The sequence below is a fragment of the Pararge aegeria genome, chromosome 27 (genome assembly GCF_905163445.1).
Source record: "Pararge aegeria chromosome 27, ilParAegt1.1, whole genome shotgun sequence".
NCBI lineage: Eukaryota > Metazoa > Arthropoda > Insecta > Lepidoptera > Nymphalidae > Pararge > Pararge aegeria.
The window spans coordinates 2279869-2299018 of NC_053206.1; the positions used below are offsets into that span (position 1 = coordinate 2279869).

At 34.6% G+C, this 19150-nt stretch overlaps 2 protein-coding genes across 2 annotated transcripts in view; both read left to right on the forward strand.

Moving 5' to 3' along the window:
- Positions 1 to 14083, forward strand: LOC120635856. Its single transcript, XM_039907049.1, has 4 exons — positions 1 to 128; positions 7626 to 7700; positions 8327 to 8401; positions 12059 to 14083. The coding sequence occupies exons 1-4, from the start codon at positions 52 to 54 to the stop codon at positions 12288 to 12290; spliced, it is 459 nt and encodes a 152-aa protein (XP_039762983.1). The 5' UTR covers positions 1 to 51; the 3' UTR covers positions 12291 to 14083.
- A 2091-nt stretch (positions 14084 to 16174) lies between these two features.
- The window catches only part of LOC120635725 (putative fatty acyl-CoA reductase CG5065), a 28869-nt gene continuing 25893 nt past the window's right edge, over positions 16175 to 19150 (forward strand). The window contains exon 1 of the mRNA XM_039906851.1: positions 16175 to 16326. Within this exon, the coding sequence (XP_039762785.1) occupies positions 16214 to 16326 (113 nt within the window). The 5' untranslated portion in view covers positions 16175 to 16213. The remainder of the gene's footprint in view (positions 16327 to 19150) is intronic.

Genomic DNA, 19150 nt, shown 5'->3' on the forward strand with positions numbered 1-19150 from the left:
AGGTGCACACGCTACGCACGTAACATTTCATTACATTAAATTTGATTCAAAATGGCGGCGGCTATTAGCAAGATCGCCAAATTCAAGGTTGTCACCCTAGGCGATGTCGGCAACGTCCGTATTACAGCGTATGTGCTATTTTGTATAATTGCATTTAAATGTTGTTGTTTTTTTTTGTGATGTTACGTCCTTGATGTTAGATTATTTTTTATTTTTTGTTAAAAGTATATCCGAATTTAAGCGTCACGGCTTGGGGCATGATGCTATATTACGCGGTCACATGCGTATTTGCTTTTTTTTTTTTATTAATTATTTACTATTTTATTTTCTTATTAAAATTTCTGTCTACTATCTTTCTCTGTCGTTCTCTCCTTTCCGATCTAATCCTAAAAATCCTTCATAGTGCTTCTTTATATCCTAAACCCCATACGGCTGCTCGGCTATCGATCCCCCTTCCTTACGCGTGCGCAGTAGAGTCCAAAGATTCCATAGAGTATTTAATGCCACCTTATAATTGAATTTGATTGTTTCAATTTATTGTTTTATGTATATTTTGTCTATTTACTTTGAGTTTTTTATGATATTATATTTTATAATATTCTGGTGTCTTATGCATTTTATTTTTTATTTGATTGTTTTTTTATTGTTCGATGTCTATTTTGTCACTATACTTTGAGTTGTAATTATATTGTATTCTATAAAATTTAGGTGGTTATAAATTTATACATTTTATTGTATACATTTACTTTTTTTTGATGTCAATAACTTACATTTGATTGTATTAGGTGTTTTTTTTTATAATATATTTGTAAAATGTATTGTTATTTGTGTATTTCATATTGCTTTTTTTTGTGGACAACCCTAAAGTGTTTTTGCTTTTAATAAAATGGCTGCAAATTGTATTACCTGCTTGTTGGATGTGTTATTAAAATTATTCTTGTAGAAATTACTTTAAAATAAAGTGTTTTTTTAAATTTCTTTTTCATTTGTAGTATAAAGCGATGTTTTTTTTTCACAATAACCACAGACATATGGTTTAAGCTACTCTCTTACCCAACAGAGTTAAGAACATTCAGACATTTTGTATGCAGTGCATTGTGTCCAAAAACAGTAAAAACGCCTCGCGCAAGTCTCACTTCACGGCCGCGGAATGTGGCTAGCTCGTAAACTTTTCCATTTTCCCCATATTATCGTAAAAGTCAAAGTCAAAGTCAAAGTCAAAAATATATTTATTCTAGTAGGCCCTTAGGTGGCACTTTTGAGATGATGGCGATAACTATATTCGTAAACTTAAAACTAAAGCTACGAGGGTTCCAAACGCGTCCTAGTCTAAGAAGAAGCCAACAACAAACTTAGCCGGGTTTTTTTTGTTATCATCATCTCACATTGTGATTTAAAATTATAAGAAGAGCAACCTGGTTAGAGCAATAATTCACACCAAATCTTTTTTATCCATTACGTAGTACTTTATACTACAGTAGGACTTTTCTATAAGCTTACGTTTAACACAAACTTAGAACTTTTCAAGAGACATCTCCACGATGTCAATAGGTAGTTTATTGTAGAATTGTATGCAATTTCCTTTAAACGAATTATGTATATTATGTAACCTAGTATATTGCACTGTTAGTTTATTCTTACTTCTAATGTACGTAAACGTTTAGAACATTAGAGATTAAATAATTACTGTCAACTGTTAAACCGAATTAAGTGAGTACCCGTCTTTTTGAGAAATATTACTAAAGTGGAGTAGTTTTCGATGCTTTAATGTAAGCAGTATACACGGTTTCTGTATGTTCTTATTTCTGTGGTTCACCCGCTGTTTTTTTTTAATTAATCGGTTTATTTATGAACATACTTCAACTCCGACTTGATTGTTTTATAACTTCACCTGCCCGCTTTGTCGTTTAGTTTTTGGTTTTTGAGAAGATTTTTTGTATTAAAAACGAATAATGTTAGAATTAAAGCTTAAAAACCCTGAACTTTCAATATAGTGTACATTTTATTGTCAAGCCCTTTTATGTGATACCTGTTGTAATAAAAAAAAATTAAGTCGCCATTTTGTGTTGGTGGCCAGGTTAGATTTGAAATGTCATAGTGTACAGTATTCTACTAGTCAAGGCTTTTAATACCCATGTTGGATAGTTTCGTGAAAAAATATCATACGCCATTTAGTGGCGGCGGCCATCTTGGACCTTCGACTTGGATTTTCGACAGATTAGCGTTGCTTTGAATAGCAGCCTGTGTTAATGTGTACGTATAGGACAAATAGGCTTTCAAGGATGAGGATGTTTTGAATTTGAATACATTGTATATACTCCGACGGCCGATTGGCGCAGTTAGCAGCGACCCTGTTATCTGAGCCCAAGGCCGTGGGTTCGATTCGCACTACTGGATAATGTTTGTGTGATGAGCATGAATTTTTTTCAGTGTCTGGGTGTTTATATGTATATTCTAAGTGTTTATGTATAATTCATAAAAAAATGTTCATCAGTCAGCTTAGTACCCATAACACAAGCTACGCTTACTTTGGGGCTAGATGGCTATTTGTGTATTGTCGTAGTATATTTATACTAATTTCTACCGCCAAACACATTGCTTCAATTTCATAAAAATGTAGTACTAAAATAAAAATAAATTGGCATACCTTACTTATTTTTAACACATAACTTTTAATTTCTACTCTTATTTATTTAGGACCTTTTCTTTTTTCTGTCGCGCTAGTACTCCGTGATCTTATACGTCCTGACGACCGAAAGCGACGCGACGCGTTAGTTCGTGGTAGCCCGTATATTAAGTAGATTATACAACGTGTAACAGAATTGCGAAAATAATATCGAAGTATGCATAAGTATATTTCATATAGAATCACCTTGTAAAAATATTAAAGCAAAAGAAGCATGTTTATTTTTTCCATACAAAAGATTTTAAAACATTCTAAGTGTTTAATTATGACAACCCTATTGACGATAAAAGACCGACACGCGCATAGTACCTATGCTACGCGACGCGTACCTAATAAACTGACAGGAGTCACATGCAGTGGCGTGCACAGGGTTTTTGACCTGGGTATGCATAAAGAAGGCAGATGCCATAAAATGGAATAATCCTACGCATTAATGAGTTAAACAAACATTTTTGGGTATGCAGAGCTTTTGTGCATGTATGAAGTGCACGCCACTGGTCACATGATATTAGTTTTTCATGTAATGTTAGGGTTGTATCAGATTTCTTTCAGTAAAAACTAGGGCAGTGGTTTACTCAAAAACTATTAGGTTTTCGGTTTCACAGATAGGTCTCAAAGAAAGTACATAATGTACCTCTAAACCCTGTTAAGTATTGTTTCGGTTTTCTTAAATAAATAAATGAATAAATATACACACCACCATCTAGCCCCAAAGTAAGCGTAGCTTGTGTTATGGTCACTAAGATAAATGATGAATAATTTTATGCATAATATACATAAAAACTTATTATATACAGATAAACACCCAGACACTAAAAAACATTCACGTTCATCACAGAAACATTTTCCAGTTGTGGGAATCGAACCCACGGCCTTGGACTCAGGAAGCAGGGTCGCTGACCACTGCGCCAATCGGTCGTCAAATCATCATCAAGCGCGTTGTATAGTTTATTTATTTTAGTTGTGTTTCAATTTTTTACGCTGCTAAGAATGTTGTTAGTGCTGAATATTTTTTTTCGATGTTGCTTAATTTTCTATTTACTAAATAAAATAGTATCGTCAGTTATTATTATCATATAACGTAATAAGTCACGGTGTATATACAGGGTTTAACTAAAATACCAGAAAACTCCGGGCATTTTAATTCCGATCATTAAAACGAACAACTTCTGTTCTATGATTTTTCGAATTTTTTTTTTTTTTTTTTGTAATGACTTCGTTTTCCCAAAAATTTTATTAACATCGTGTCCCGAAAATTGGTCTTGACGACTGGTGACCCAAGAGCTGGCGCTTATTTAGCCCAACGGCTAAGTCTAGCAATTCAATGGGGCAATAGCGCCAGCATTTTGGGTACCATGACCATAAGTGAACAGACGGCTTATTTTTATTGTAAATATAAATTTTAGTTTGTTATCATTATATAACTTAAAGTCTGATCTGTGACTATATTTTGACTATTCTTCTGAATGAGTATTATACTGTGTATTTATCACTAGTAAATAAAAAAAAACATACAAAAAAATAAATTCATGTTATCTCTGTAAAGTGACATTACACTGTGGCAAACAAATAAAGGCCAAAAACTTTGGTAAAAAAACAATGAAATTAATATGTACCTACTTCTAATAAGAAGCATCATATTAAAAATAAGAAGAAGAAATACATTATTGCACACAAACTTCAAAATATACATTAAATAAAGAATAAACAAAAATAACAAAAAATGTAGGCATGCAAAGGCGGCCTTATTGATGCAAGCACTTATTCGTTATTGCAGTATTATTCATTAGTAAAAAACACGTGTGTGTACTAATGTACACGCGTTAGAAGTTACTATACTTCATTGGCGTAACAAGATAAAAATATTTTAATTTTCTTTATCTTTTGCCTCATTCTACGTTTGTGGAAAAAACTACACTAACAATTTAAAAAAGGTATTTAAACATTGAAAGTTTTATTATATCGCATATTCTAAATAAAGTTTATTTGAATAACACCAAAAAAAAAATTCTATTCTAAAAATGGACGTAATAAACGTAATTAAATTTGTAATACTAATAACTTCAATAAAAGATGTATAACTTCAATAAAATAAAAGAAAATTGAATCAATATTTGTTGATAAGTATCATCCCGGTACAAGTGCGCGGTGCGCAGGCGCTAATTCAATTGAATGCGGTTGTTTCATACGGCCAAAAAAACGAATAGCTATTTAATTGGTAGCACACATATAATGTCTGATTGTAGTAAAATAAATTAATGTTTTAATTTCTTTTCACTTGTGTTGTAAACTTAAATTATTTTTAGTGTTGGTTACTGTAAATCGGATAGATTAAAGGATTGTAGGTAAAAAAATCACACGGTAATTAAAGTTTAATACGCGTGACAGATGTCAGTGATAATATTTCTACGGTTGGGACGACGTTTAAAGACTCGTAAAGTTGCATTGATATATTTAATTAATGAACGAACGATCCAACTTTTATTGCACACCACAAAAATAAAGGAAATAAATAAATAAACAGTACACAAAAATAAAGAAAATAAATATAATAAAAAACAAAAAAGCTAACATTATGCATACAATTTTGCGGCCTAATCGCTAAATAGCGATCTTTTTCTAGCAAGGCTAGCATGGGCACGGGGCAAAAATTATATCCCTCGATTATATCACCTGACATCCCTTGTCAGGGGATTTAACAAGGAATAGGAGAATTTTACCCCCGATTATACACATGCTCGGAGATTTGATAAAGCAGTGAGTGAAGAAAACATTTCTTCCTTTCCCCGAGGAGAAAAATTAACCCACTCACGCGCATGCTAGCCGTGCTAAAGGACACGAAAATTGTATCCCTTGTCAGGGGACAAGAGGTAGGGTATTTTGTGAGGAGTCCAATTTCGTCACGGAGTACGTCCAATTGCCAGAAACTTCTGTAAATTCTTTTATAGTTATAATTTGCGGTTAGCGCAGTTTGCAGCGACCCTGCTTTCTGAGTCAAAGGCCGTGGGTTCGATTCCCACTACTGGAAAATGTTTGTGTGATGAGCATGAATGTTTTTCAGTGTTTGGGTGTTTATATGTATATTCTAAGTATTTCTTTATATTGTTCATAAAAATATTCATCAGTCATCTTAGTACCCATAACACAAGCTACGCTTACTTTGGGGCTAGATGGCGATGTGTGCATAGTCGCAGTATATTAAAAAAAAAAAAAAAAATTACGGACCACCCAGATAGCTCCACATGTAAGTCCAACCTATAAACAGAGCAATACGTCGCAGGGCATTCAAAGAACACGTCCTGCAAATTACAGCCGTGTGTCCATCAACCTCAGGCGTATGTGTTAAGCCTTATGTGTCTGTAATTACACCGGCATACTCTGAACATCGAAACACACTGACACAACTATACTCTTTGGAAGCAGAAATAAGCATTGCATTGTCCATTCTTCCACGAGCTCTATCACAAAAAGCGTAGACCTTTTTTTTTCTTTTTACTACATCAAAGCAGGCTGTTTATGACGATGGTATTAATAGTGTTATTTCGTTCTTAGAAGGCCGTCTTTAAGCAGATTTGCTCGCCGTCGTCACTAAGGGGCTAAACTAAATCATTTCCAAGGTACGAAAAATTGCTACTGCGATAATAGGCTGTTGCGATATGCGAAGGGGATTAAATATAACATACAGCAAACAAAACCTTAACCGAGAGGTTTAACGAAAGAGAAACGAAAAAAATTGCAAATTAGCACCAAAATTAGGAAATGAGCACCAAATATTTAATTTATTTATTTATTTGACGGCCGATTTGCAGCAACCCTGCTTTCTGAGCCCAGTGCCGTGGGTTCGATTCCCACAACTGGAAAATGTTTGTGTGATGAGCATGAATGTTTGTCAGTGTCTGGGTGCTTATATGTATATTCTAAGTATTTATGTATATTATTCATAAAAATATTCATCAGTCGTCTTAGTACCCATAACACAAGCTACGCTTACTTTGGGGCTAGATGGCGGTGTGTGTAAAAAAAAAAAAAAATTGTTTCATTGACACTACACTATTTGGATTAATTTAAATTTAGATTAGGTTAGATCATAATAATTATGTTCACATCAAAAGATTAATGAATTCATTTGGGTAAAATTAAAATTAAATTTTGAAATAAGAATTTAAAAATTTTGTGTGAAAATGTGTAATTAGTTTCAATGTCCCATTTTAATGTAAAAATATACTGTTTCGCACTGGAATTCAAATAAATGTAGTGTTAATAATATAATATTCTCGGCAGTGCAAAGTCATATTTTATTATTTTATTATATATGATTATTAAAACATAAGCCTTTGCGAAGTATAAATTAATACGTTATATGGATAGGTTAACATTGCACGTTATGTTTAAATATATAAATTATACTACGTCTAGTCTGTATGTTTAGTAAATGTGATTGTTTTTTGTTGACACTGCTTTGATAATGCGAATGTTTGTTATTTTGGTTTCATTGTTTCTTTCAATTAAACTGTATTTAATTTACAATAAATATATTATTGCGCTCGATTAAAACATTTTTATGGGAAACATGCGCCCATTAAGCCAGTGTGGGCGTTAGCCTTAAAGACAATGGTATAGCTACGATAAACTATGTGATTTAAAAAAATTGTAAAAATAAAACTGACTTTAAAAAAAACTAAAACTTAAGAAATATTTATTACTCCATTTTTATGTCGGTGCCAAGTAAAATATAAAAAATACTAAGTATGTATATGTAGTAGCAAGGAAAGTGCCAAATAATTTTCTACATTTTACTTGGCACTGACAAAAAAATGTTAAAATATTTTTATTTCTTGGATTTTAGGTTGTTCAACAAAGTCGTTTATTTTTTAATAAATGACAAAATTGATGTCAAACTTTTTTTATGTTGACCATTTGGTTTTTTTTTTTGTTGCAGACTGCGGCAGACTTTAATTATGCGCTGCGGTGAGGACCGATGGCGTGCAGTTGCACTCTGGATTTTGAAGACGAAGTTAGTTTAAACTTTATATACTTTGCGGAATTTCACTATACACAATAAATATTTAAAGGAAATTGCATACAATTCTACAATAAACTACCCATTGACATCTTGGAGATGTCTCTTAAAAAGTTCAAAGTTTGTATTAAACGTAAGCTTAAAGAAAAGTCTATAATTATAGTATAAAGGACTACGTAATCGATAAATAAGCTTGGGTGCGAATTATTGCTCTAACCAGGTTGCTCTTCTAATAATTTTAAATGACATTGTGAGATGGTGATAACAAAAAAAAAACATCCGGCTAAGTTTGTTGCGGGCTTCTTCTTAGACCACGACGCGTTTGGAACCCTCGTAGCTGTAGTTTTAAGTTTACGAATGTGGTTATCGCCATCATCTCACTACCGTGTTATTCTTATGTACGCATCAAAAGTGTCACCTATGGGCCTACTTGAATAAAGATATTTTTGACTGACTTTCACGTGATGGACTATGGCCTTAACCCCTTCTCATTGTGGGAGGCGACCCGTGCCCTGTAGAGGGTCGGCAATGGGTCGATGTGATGATGATACTGAATTTCAATCTAGTCATGTCACGATCACACGATTTCTCGACAAATATATCAATGCTTACTTTCGTAGATTGGAGAAGTGCATCACCCAACGTTTCTCCGATTTTATCTGGATGGATTACAGGAAGGTCATGGGGGAGCAAAAGTAAGTTACTCTTTTGTTTTAATCTTCCTCAATTGAGGTTTAAAAAAAAAAAAATTATTGATTTTTTGTATGTATTTTAAAACTTTGTTATTAATAATATTGATATTTGATGTAAAAAACTTAAAAAAAAATTTTTTTCAATAAATTATAAACAATTAAAAATTGATCAAATTTAAAAAAAAAATCACGTGACTATAAACGCGCCATGATTGGTCACCATAGTTGTGACGTCATAATGTTGTAGCTATTTTGCAATGAGTGAAAACTAACATTATGACGTCACACGCGCTCGGGTTTGTTCAGAAGCTTTCGGCGCGTCTTCGGTACTGGATTCAAAAATTAATTTTTATTTTGAAATAACTTTTGAATTATTGCGAAAAAAAAAAAATAGTTTTGTTATAAAACTTATATATGATCGCCGTTTCAACTTAAAATTCAACGTCAACGTCGTCAAAGAGTCTCGTGTTGCCACCCGTACTTTATAGTAAAGAACTACAGATAATTCTACACTATAAATTAAGTATAGTATAGAGTTCGCCTTTAAGTGGAGTGAACAACATTATTAGATAGGGTAAAAAGTTTCTTCGCATTTTTTAAGAAAATTCTAAACATTTTTTAATATAGTTTATTTACATTTAACTAGAGTATGTAGGTACCATTTTGTTCGATAACTTTTCGCCATCTTGTAGGTAGGGACATAATCCAATCGCTATAGAATTTTTGGGGCTTCTGATCAAAAAACTGCGACTAGTTGTTTTGGCAGTCCTCTCGTGATTCAACCTGACGCTGCCTAAAGAATTCTGAAGAGACCGAAACAGGTGGAAATCTGAAGGTGCAAAGTCGGGATTATACGGCGGATGCATTAACACCTCCCAGCCAAACTCTCTTAACTTTTGCTGAGTGGCTAAATATGTGTGAGGTCTAGCGTTATCATGTTGAAAAACCACACCCATTCTGTTGATTAATTCCGGCCGCTTTCTCTCAACTTATTGCTTTAATCTCATCAGTTGTTCGCAGTAGAGTTCAGAATCGATGGTCCTGCCTGAAGGTAACAGCTCATAATGAATAATGCCCATCCAATACCACCATACACACAGCATCACCTTGTTGCGAGTTAACCCGGGTTTCGCCTCAGTCTGTGAATTTGGCACAAATATAAGATAAGGGCGTAGGATACTTTGTTTACCGAAAATGCACTACAATCCATCAGGTGGGCTAAGTGATTGGTCAGTTATTACTATAAATAAATAAATATATACTAGCGGACGCCAGCGACATCTGTCGGCCTGTTTTGTGAATCTAAACCATCTAGGGTTCCACCCAAACGCATACCAAAAATTCATTCAAATCGGTCCAGCCGTTAAACAGGAGTTCAGATGAGGAACATACACACGCACACAAGAAATGTATATATAAAGATTTAGAGATCCATTATGTACTGTCTCTGAGACTTATCTGTGAAAATGAAACCTAGTTTATGAGTAAACCACTGCCATAGTTTTTACTGAGAGAAATCAGATACATCACATGCAAAATTAGAATCATGTGACTCCTGTCACTTTATTAGGTACGCGTCGCGTAGCGTAGGTACTATGCGCGTATCGGTCTTTTATCTTCAATAGGGTTGTCATAATCAAACACTTAGAATGTTTTAAAATCGTTTGTATGGAAAAATAAACATGCTTCTTTTGCTTTAATATTTTTACAAGGTGATTTATATGAAATATACTTATGCATACTTCGATATTATTTTCGCAATTCTGTTACACGTTGTATAATCTACTTAATATACGGGCTACCACGACCTAACGCGTCGCGTCGCTTTCGGTCGTCAGGACGTATAAGATCACGGAGTACTAGGGCGACAGAAAAAAGAAAAGGTCCTAAATAAATAAGCGTAGAAATTAAAAGTTATGTGTTATGTATTAAAGTTATGCAAGTATCGAAGTATCTCTTATCTTCAATAGCCTCTTAGAAATTTTAAATATGCAGTAGAGCACTGCTATTTTCAAGGACCGACGCCGGGTAGTAACTATAGTTAGGCATCACAAATCGATAACGCCATTATTAGTATTATCAACTCTATTAACGTTAATAAGGGCTTAAAGTGAGAACAAAAAAACAAACACACGTTCGCATTTATAATAAAATTGACGGCCGATTGGCGCAGTGGGCAGCGACCCTGCTTTCTGAGTCCAAGGCCGTGGGTTCGATTCCCACAACTGGCAAATGTTTGTGTGTTGAACAGGAAAGTTTTTCAGTGTCGGGGTGTTTATATGTATATTCTAAGTAATCATGTTTATTATTCATAAAAATATTCATCAGTCATCTTAGTACTCATAACACAAGCTACGCTTACTTTGGGGCTAGATCGCAATGTGAGTATTGTCGTAGTATATATTTTATTGCACGCCTCAAAAGCGAAACGTTGAGGTGGGTATTACTGTCAGTTTACGAGGGATTCTCCAACTTAAAATGTCCCTTTTTTATTCTTTATTGCTTTTATAAGTGAATATAAATAGACAAATGTTGTGATAAAACACTATTCTTAACACTCATGATGTTTTTAAATCTCTGTTTATTATTTAAAGTAATTAAATTATTGTTTGAAAAAGTTCTGTCTTGGACGTCCGTGGGTCTGTATGTGCGTATCCCGTATCTTGTCGTCACGATAACGAGTGAAATACTTCACTTATCGAGTTGGTTTTTTATATAGGCTTCAGTATTTTGATGAATAGAAGCCTATTACTTTTCACGGTATAATAAGATGTAGTTTAATTATTATTTACAAATAATCTCAATTTTATTGTAATGAATGAGATTATGAGGCGTGCACTTTTGGATTTTCCAACTATTTATTTATTTAGTACTAGCTGACCCGCGCAACTTCGTCTGCATCAAATCGGTTATTATCAGATTTAATATCTTTTAGCATTTCTATACCCGTACCATCTTTAGATTGTATCTGTGTTTTTATTGACAAATTATAACAAAAAGTAGTTATTGTGTCCTAACAATTAGGCATTTAGCCGCCCAGACTTTTTTGTAGGTAATAATGATTACTTTAAACATGTCAATCCATCCATCCATACATACATACATCCATCCATCCATACTTCCTTACTCACAAACTTTCGTATTTATAATATAAGTAGGATGGTACGCATGCATTCGATCGCTGTTATCTGTGAATAGTTATGTTCTTTATCTCCGACAATATTTATTCGATCTTCATTAAAATAACACAATACATGCTTGATAGTATAAACTTTCAAATAAAAAAAGAATTATTAAAATCGGTTCAAATTTAACGGAGCTATGATGTAAAATTGATAAAAAATTTCATCTCATTTCCCGGGAGAAGCTTATTGTTTATCGGGATAAAAAGTAGCTTATATGTTGACCCAGAATATCAGCTACCCCTATACCAAATTTTATTTGAATCCGTTCAGTAGCTATCACGTGATGCCCGGACAGACAGACAGGCAGACAAATGAAATAAAAATCTGTTTTGGACTCAGTATCGATTATAAAGCATCCCCCAGTCAAAATTTTCAAAAAACAATATTATAATATTAAATGTACAGAAATCTTCCAGTAACAGTTTTATTGTAAGTATAGATATGTATGGATGAAATCACATGTCCATCTTTCCAGATTCAAGAGAGTCATGGAGGAGACCTTGAAAAACATCCGCTGGAGCAAACATTGGTTCTTTGAGTCCCAAGAGCGAGCCGTAGCTCTCCAAACGAAGAACTACTCTCTGAACATGTTGGTTGAGTGGTTGACTCCATCCACCGAAGAACTCATCCCCGTTTTGGACGCCGACGAAGAGGCGAAGTTGCGATACATCCAGCTGATCAGGAAACGCAGATTTTTGGCCAACTAAAACTGCGAGCGCTCAAAGAAACACCAACCTCCTAACTACCCACTACTTCTTTATCTATGTATTTCACTGACCTCTGTTATAACCTCGGGATAGGCGTCACTTTTGTTTATAACTCTGTGGCACGTGAGCAGCGAACGACAAACAAATAGAAGCAATCCTTGATATTGACACCAATCAGTCTAGCGCACGCACCATGTTTTGAATCGCAATATACATGATTGGTTCTACTGTATGTCATGCAGCACGGTCCAAGCCGTGATTGGCCGAAAGTTAAGCTGTCGGCATTGTGATTAGTGAACTAAACGCACACTGTTTTCGTTAGGCTTTTGAGCAGTAGTTATGCTTCTATGTTTTTTTCGTTCGCTGCACTTGAGGCTAAAGACCTCCAGTTGCGTGCACTTCATACATGCACAAAAGCGCTGCTTACCCTAAAATGTTCATAAATCTGGCAACGGAGGAGGATTATGTAATTTTATACCATTTTACTCCTTTAGCTTAGCCTGGTACAAAGTGCTGTGCACGCCACTGAAGACCTCTGGCAAGGCTCAAGACATCTGATGGACACAGAACGGTATGAACTTAGTCCGTCAACTACTAAAAAAACCTGGTCAAGTTAGACTCCCATAAATGCGGCAAAAAATCATGTTTGTTTTACGATAACCTCCTTAAATATTTCTTTTTCCTCCGCGTTTTTAGTATTTTTTGTTATAGTGGCAATAGAAATACATAATCTGCGAAAATTTCAACTGTCTAACTATCAAGGTTCATGAGATACAGCCTGGTAACAGGCGGACGGACAGCGGAGTTATTAAGTACAGTCCCGACCACCCTTAAAGAAATGGACAGAAGTCCAGTGTGTTACTAACAGAGGTCAGCTCTGTATACTGTTGGACCCTGATTCTTTATTACATTCTAATATTCTGACAAACAATCTGTGATAAAGAAAAAGTTGTCATGGGATGCCTGACAAATCTGAGACATCAAACTTTAAGGTAGACTTATACTATTATTAATTTAAAAAAAAAGAGCATAAAACACTGCCCATAGATATTAAAACTCAAAACAAATTATTAATCTGTTTCGATGATAAATACTCTGTTTTTGTAATTTAATTTAATACATAAAAACTCATAAATAAATACTCACTATTGTACTGCAGTGGTTTTAAAATTTATCAATATAAATAATAATCATCGAGAACACAGAACAATGCAAAGTGTACACAGATTATACAGTGTTCAGCATAACTTCATTAACTGCTATGACAAAATGTCTGTGAAGCGAAATCACAAGATTTTACTTTCTCATTGTGTTTGAAATTAGGTTTGAAACTTGACAAATTAAAAAAAAACGTAGAAAAGTCGAAAATGGGTTTTCATACATCATAATAAATGATTCTTGCACTTTCTGTTCAAAATTTAAACAAGATAATATATTTTCTTAGTAATTTTCTGGGAGGTTTATTTTGTACAAATGAAAAATTATGTTTATACCCAGTTCGTGAAGGTGATATTTACATAATTATTTATACGGATTAAAAAAAATTACATTCTGTGACGTAACTTTTGACATAAAGGGCATTCGAATGGAGTACGGAATAAGGTCCACATTCTTCTATCTAACTTTCCTTTCTTCTTCTACTCTTCCTCCAACTTTTCTACTGTTCATCAATTCAGAAGAAGATCAGAAGAAAAAGGTCTCAGTAGTGATGAGATACTTTTTGGAATGCTGTAGATTTTAAAACAAGCTTTAAACATAATTTTAAGTAATTTATTTTGCATTGTTAATGTAGTGAGAGCAAAATTAAAAAAAAAAAAAAAATTATTTATCTTTCATTTTTGGATTAAAAAGTATGTTATATATATCTATTGACGGCCGATTGGCGCAGTTTGCAGCGACCCTGCTTTCTGAGTCCAAGGCCGTGGGTTCTTTCCCACAACTGGAAAATGTTTGTGTGATGAGCATGAATGTTTTCAGTGTCTGGGTGTTTATATGTATATTCTAAGTATTTATGTATATTATTCATATAAATATTCATTAGTCATCTTAGTACCCTATATTTATTTTTGTATTTATTTACTTCATATTTATCTATACCATGTGTAAAATATATATATATCATCATATTAACTCATAAGCGGCTCACTACAGGGCACGGGTCGCACAATGAGAAAGGTTTAGGCCGTATACCTCCACACACCTTTGAGAACATAACGTAGAAATCTCTGGCATGGTTTCTAGTCTCATCTCTCTGGTTTCCTCACGATGTTTTCCTTCACCGATAAAGCAAGTGATATTTTAATTACTTAAAACGCACGTAACTTAAAAAAGTTAGAGATGCGTGCTGGGGATTCGAACTTGGTCCTCCTAAAGTGAAGTCGACTTACTACCAAATGCCCTATAACCGATTCAATGTTACAGCTAGTACTTAATTCTTTGTCTTCGTTCTTTTACTGCCGACTGGCGCAGTGGGCAGCGACCCTGCTTTCTGAGTCCAAAGCCGTGGGTTCGATTCCCACAACTGGAAAATGTTTGTGTGATGAGCATGAATGTTTTTCAAAGTCTGGGTGTTTATATGTACATTCTAAGTATTTATGTATATCTTAATATATATAAATCTCCTGTCACGATGTTTGTCCGCGATGGACTCCTAAACTACTGAACCGATTTTAAATTAAATTGGCACACCTGAGCAGTCTGGTCCAACTTAAGAGATAGGATAGCTAAGATCTTTAAGTAAAGTCACAATTTTATTTTATTGCAAATTATTTGTCTATAATTAATTGACAGTCACATGTTATATGTATATACAACTATACTCATTTAAGGCTTAGCGATACTGAATACTTTAAAAACAAAATCAAACGCAGACGAAGTCGCGGGCAACAGCTAGTTATTTATAAAAAATATTCATCAGTCATCTTAGTACCCATAACACAAGCTACGCTTACTTTGGTGCTAAATGACGTTGTGTGTATTTTCGTAGTATATTTATTTATTTATTATTATTATTTAACTCTTTATTTGTACACCATTATGAAGTAAGCGAAATAAAATACTTATAGAAATACAAAGACGGAAGTAGAGTACAAAAGGCGGCCTTATCGCTTATTAGCGATCTCTGCCAGGCAACCTTAGGATTAGGGCAACATGAGTGAGAACGGACAGGTGGTGTACAGTGGCGTGCATAGAGAATGAATAAAATATCCGGTACGAGTTATAAAAAACTTAAGGATAGGCATTGTAAGAGTTATAAAAAACCTACCCTTGAGTATTTATTATATCATAACTGTAACTGGAGATTTCCTTAATTTGGTGTATAATCTTATATCTTTAAACGAGCAATTCTTGTATACTTGTATATATATATATATATATATATATATATATATATATATATATAATTTGAATCTTGGATTTTCATGAAATTTACTATAGGTACAGGGGGTTTCGGGGGCGATAAATCGATCTAGCTAGGATTCATTTATATTGGAATCTCGGAATCGGAAATCTCGGAAAATTAATTTTTTTTATTGGAAGAAATATAACAAAAAGTTGGCGTTTGGGTAGTCCCAATTGAAACTGAAAAATATGACTTTTCCCGACATGATGATGTAGAATGTATATCTGAATTATCGGAATGGTTGCTTCTTTAAAGTTCTATGAAACAATTCGCGACATCATACGACTATATTTTTAAGTCGACTCATTAGCGGACGAAGTCACGCGGGTCCGCTAGTTATTATAAAACTTATAAACCCACATTCAAATAGCTAAATAAAAATACATAAACAAACTGTATCTGCCGCCACAAACTGTTAACTTATAAAAGTAAATCCAAACGTAAAATAGGTTTAGTTTAAGCTCATTTGCGTTAGCGAGCGGCCCTACCTCTCTACTCTTCGTAATTTTTAATTGACGCCATGTTTAAAATGTTGAGATGTGTTATGTCCACGCGTGAGGCTACTAATAAAAAGTTAATTAGACAGACGATTAGTGTATGTGCATTTTCCACCAACAATCGGTTGCTAAGCGGGTAAGTAATAATATTTATCATTATCACGTCGTTAGCGGCCCACTACAGGCAGTGGCGTGCACTTCATACATGCACAAAAGCACTGCATACCCTAAAATTGATATATAGCTCGTGTAGGAGGAGAACTTCTGCCATTTTATACAATTTTCCTGCCGTGTGCAGACTATAGGGCACGGGTCTCATCTCAGCAGGGCTAGCATAGGCAGGAGATAAAAATTATATCCCCCGATTATATCCCCTATATATCCCCAAGGGATATAATTAAACTGCTAAATCACTGGAACATAAATAAATATACTACGACAATACACACTGCGCGATCTAGCCCCAAAGTAAGCGTAGCTTGTGTTATGGGTACTAAGATGCCTGGCGAATATATTTATGAATTATATAAATAAACTAGCGGACCCCAGCGCCATCTGTCGGGCTCATTTGTGAATCTAAACCATCCAGGGTGCCACCCAAACGCATACCGAAAAATTCATTCAAATCGGTCCGGCCGTTTAGGAGGAGTTCAGTGACATAACACGCACACAAGAAATATATATATAAAGATACTTATAATATACATATAAACACCCAGACACTGAAAAACATTCATGCTCATCACACCAACATTTTCCAGTTGTGGGAATCGAACTCACGGCCTTGGGCTCAGAAAGCAGGGTCGCTGCCCACTGCGCCAATCGGCCCTCAAAACATGGAACGGGAGAAGTTTACCCCGTTTTATTAATACACATTTGTTATAAGGGTATTATTTCCACTTGGGCGCCAGTGCTCTGAGAGTTGATAAAGCTGTGGGAGAAGATAAATTTATATCCTTTCCCGGGGCTATAATTTTCTCCTGCCCATGCTAGCCGTGCTGTAGGGCAAAGGCAGGAGACAAAAATTGTATCCCCGATTATATCCCCAGCAGCGGCGTGCAATCCATACATGCACAAAAGCACTGCCTACTCTAACATTGATATATAACTCGATTAGGAGGACGATTTGTGCCGTTTTATGCCATTTTCCTGGTGTATGCATACCCTGGTAAGAAACCCATTGCAGACCACTGATCCCCAGACAGGGGAACGATAATGCTGTATAAACCTCTAATTGATTATTGTAATGGCATTAGACAGAATTTGTAATTCGAACACATTTTTTTTTTTTATGAATGTAGTTACAATTAATTGCTGGTGTGTCTTATGAATAAATATAATTAACGTGTCCACTTACACGGCTAGCATGGGTAGGAGACAATTATATCCCAGGGGAAAAGGATAAAAAAAATTATCTTCTCCCACAGCTTTATCAAAGCTAAGAGCATTGACGCGCAAGTGGAAATAATAAATAAATACACTACGACAATACACACATCGCCATCTAGCCCCAAAATAAGCGCAGCTTGTGTTATGGGTACTAAGATGCCTGGCGAATATATTTATGAATTATATGAATATACTAGCGGACCCCAGCGCCATCTGTCGGGCTGATTTGTGAATCTAAACCATCCAGGGTGCCACCCAAACGCATACCGAAAAATTCATTCAAATCGGTCCGGCCGTTTAGGAGGAGTTCAGTGACATAAACACGCACACAAGAAATATATATATAAAGATACTTATAATATACATATAAACACCCAGACACTGAAAAACATTCATGCTCATCACACCAACATTTTCCAATTGTGGGAATCGAACCCACGGCCTTGGGCTCAGAAAGCAGGGTCGCTGCAAACTGCGCCAATCGGCTGTCACAATATCCACATAATATATATATGGGTAATAAAATAAACGGGGCTAAACTTCTCCTATTCCATGTACCCGTGTTTTAGCAGATGGACACGATAATTATATACTCTGTCAGGGTATATAATCGGGGGATATAATATTTGTCCCCTGCCTTTGCTAGCCCTGCTGTCAGGGGATATAGTCAAGTCAAATATTTCTTTATTCAAATAGGCACATAGATGGCACTTTTGATGCGTTATTATATACGAAATGTGTACACAGCAGTGAGTAGTGATGGCGATAACTACAATCGTAAACTTAAAACTAAAGCTACGAGGGTTCCAATCGCGCCCTGGTCTAAGAAGAAGCCCACAACAAACTTAGCCGGGTGTTCTTTTTGTTATCACCATCTCACATTGTCATTAGAAAATATTTAAGAAGCAACCTGGTTAGAGCAATTGTTTACACCCAAGCTTTTTTATCGTTTACGTAATCCTTTATACTATAATAGGACTTTTCTATAAGCTTTCGCTTAATACAAACTTTGAACTTCTTTAGTGACATCCCCAAGATATCAACCGGTAATTTATTGTAAAATTGTATACAATTTCCTTTAAATGAATTGCTTATTTTGTGTAGTCTAGTGTACTGCACTGCAAGTTTATTTTTGCTTCTAACGTTCAAATTATTGCAGTCACATTTTTGCACGCCTCATAAGCGAAGCGTTGAGGTTGTGCTCTACATTTCAAAAAAAGCAGTTTTCTCGAAACTGAAATTGATTTTTTGTTATTTATATTGCACTTACAGGTTAATTTGAGTACACTAATATCAAGTCAAATAATTTGTCAGGCACATAAAATACATTTCAATAACAATTTTTTTGATTAACATAGTAAATAATAACATTAAACATAATCTTTTCTGGACGTCCGTGTATGGACGGGTGAATGTGGCATCAAAATTGCTCGAAAAAATGATCGTATCGGAATAAATTTTAAAAAGAAAAAAATAAATTTTTTAATTATCTAAAGTAACACACGACATAATTTCTTAGTTAATATGAGCGTTCAATTCACTGTCGTTAAATTTCCATGTAATTATTCTAG

Coding starts and splice junctions, on each gene's coding strand:
- LOC120635856 (XM_039907049.1), top strand. CDS start 52: ATGGCGGCGGCTATTAGCAAGATCGCCAAATTCAAGGTTGTCACCCTA. Junction 129..7,625: donor GGCAACGTCCGTATTACAGC/GTATGTGCTATT, acceptor TTTTTGTTGCAG/ACTGCGGCAGACTTTAATTA. Junction 8,402..12,058: donor AAGGTCATGGGGGAGCAAAA/GTAAGTTACTCT, acceptor CCATCTTTCCAG/ATTCAAGAGAGTCATGGAGG.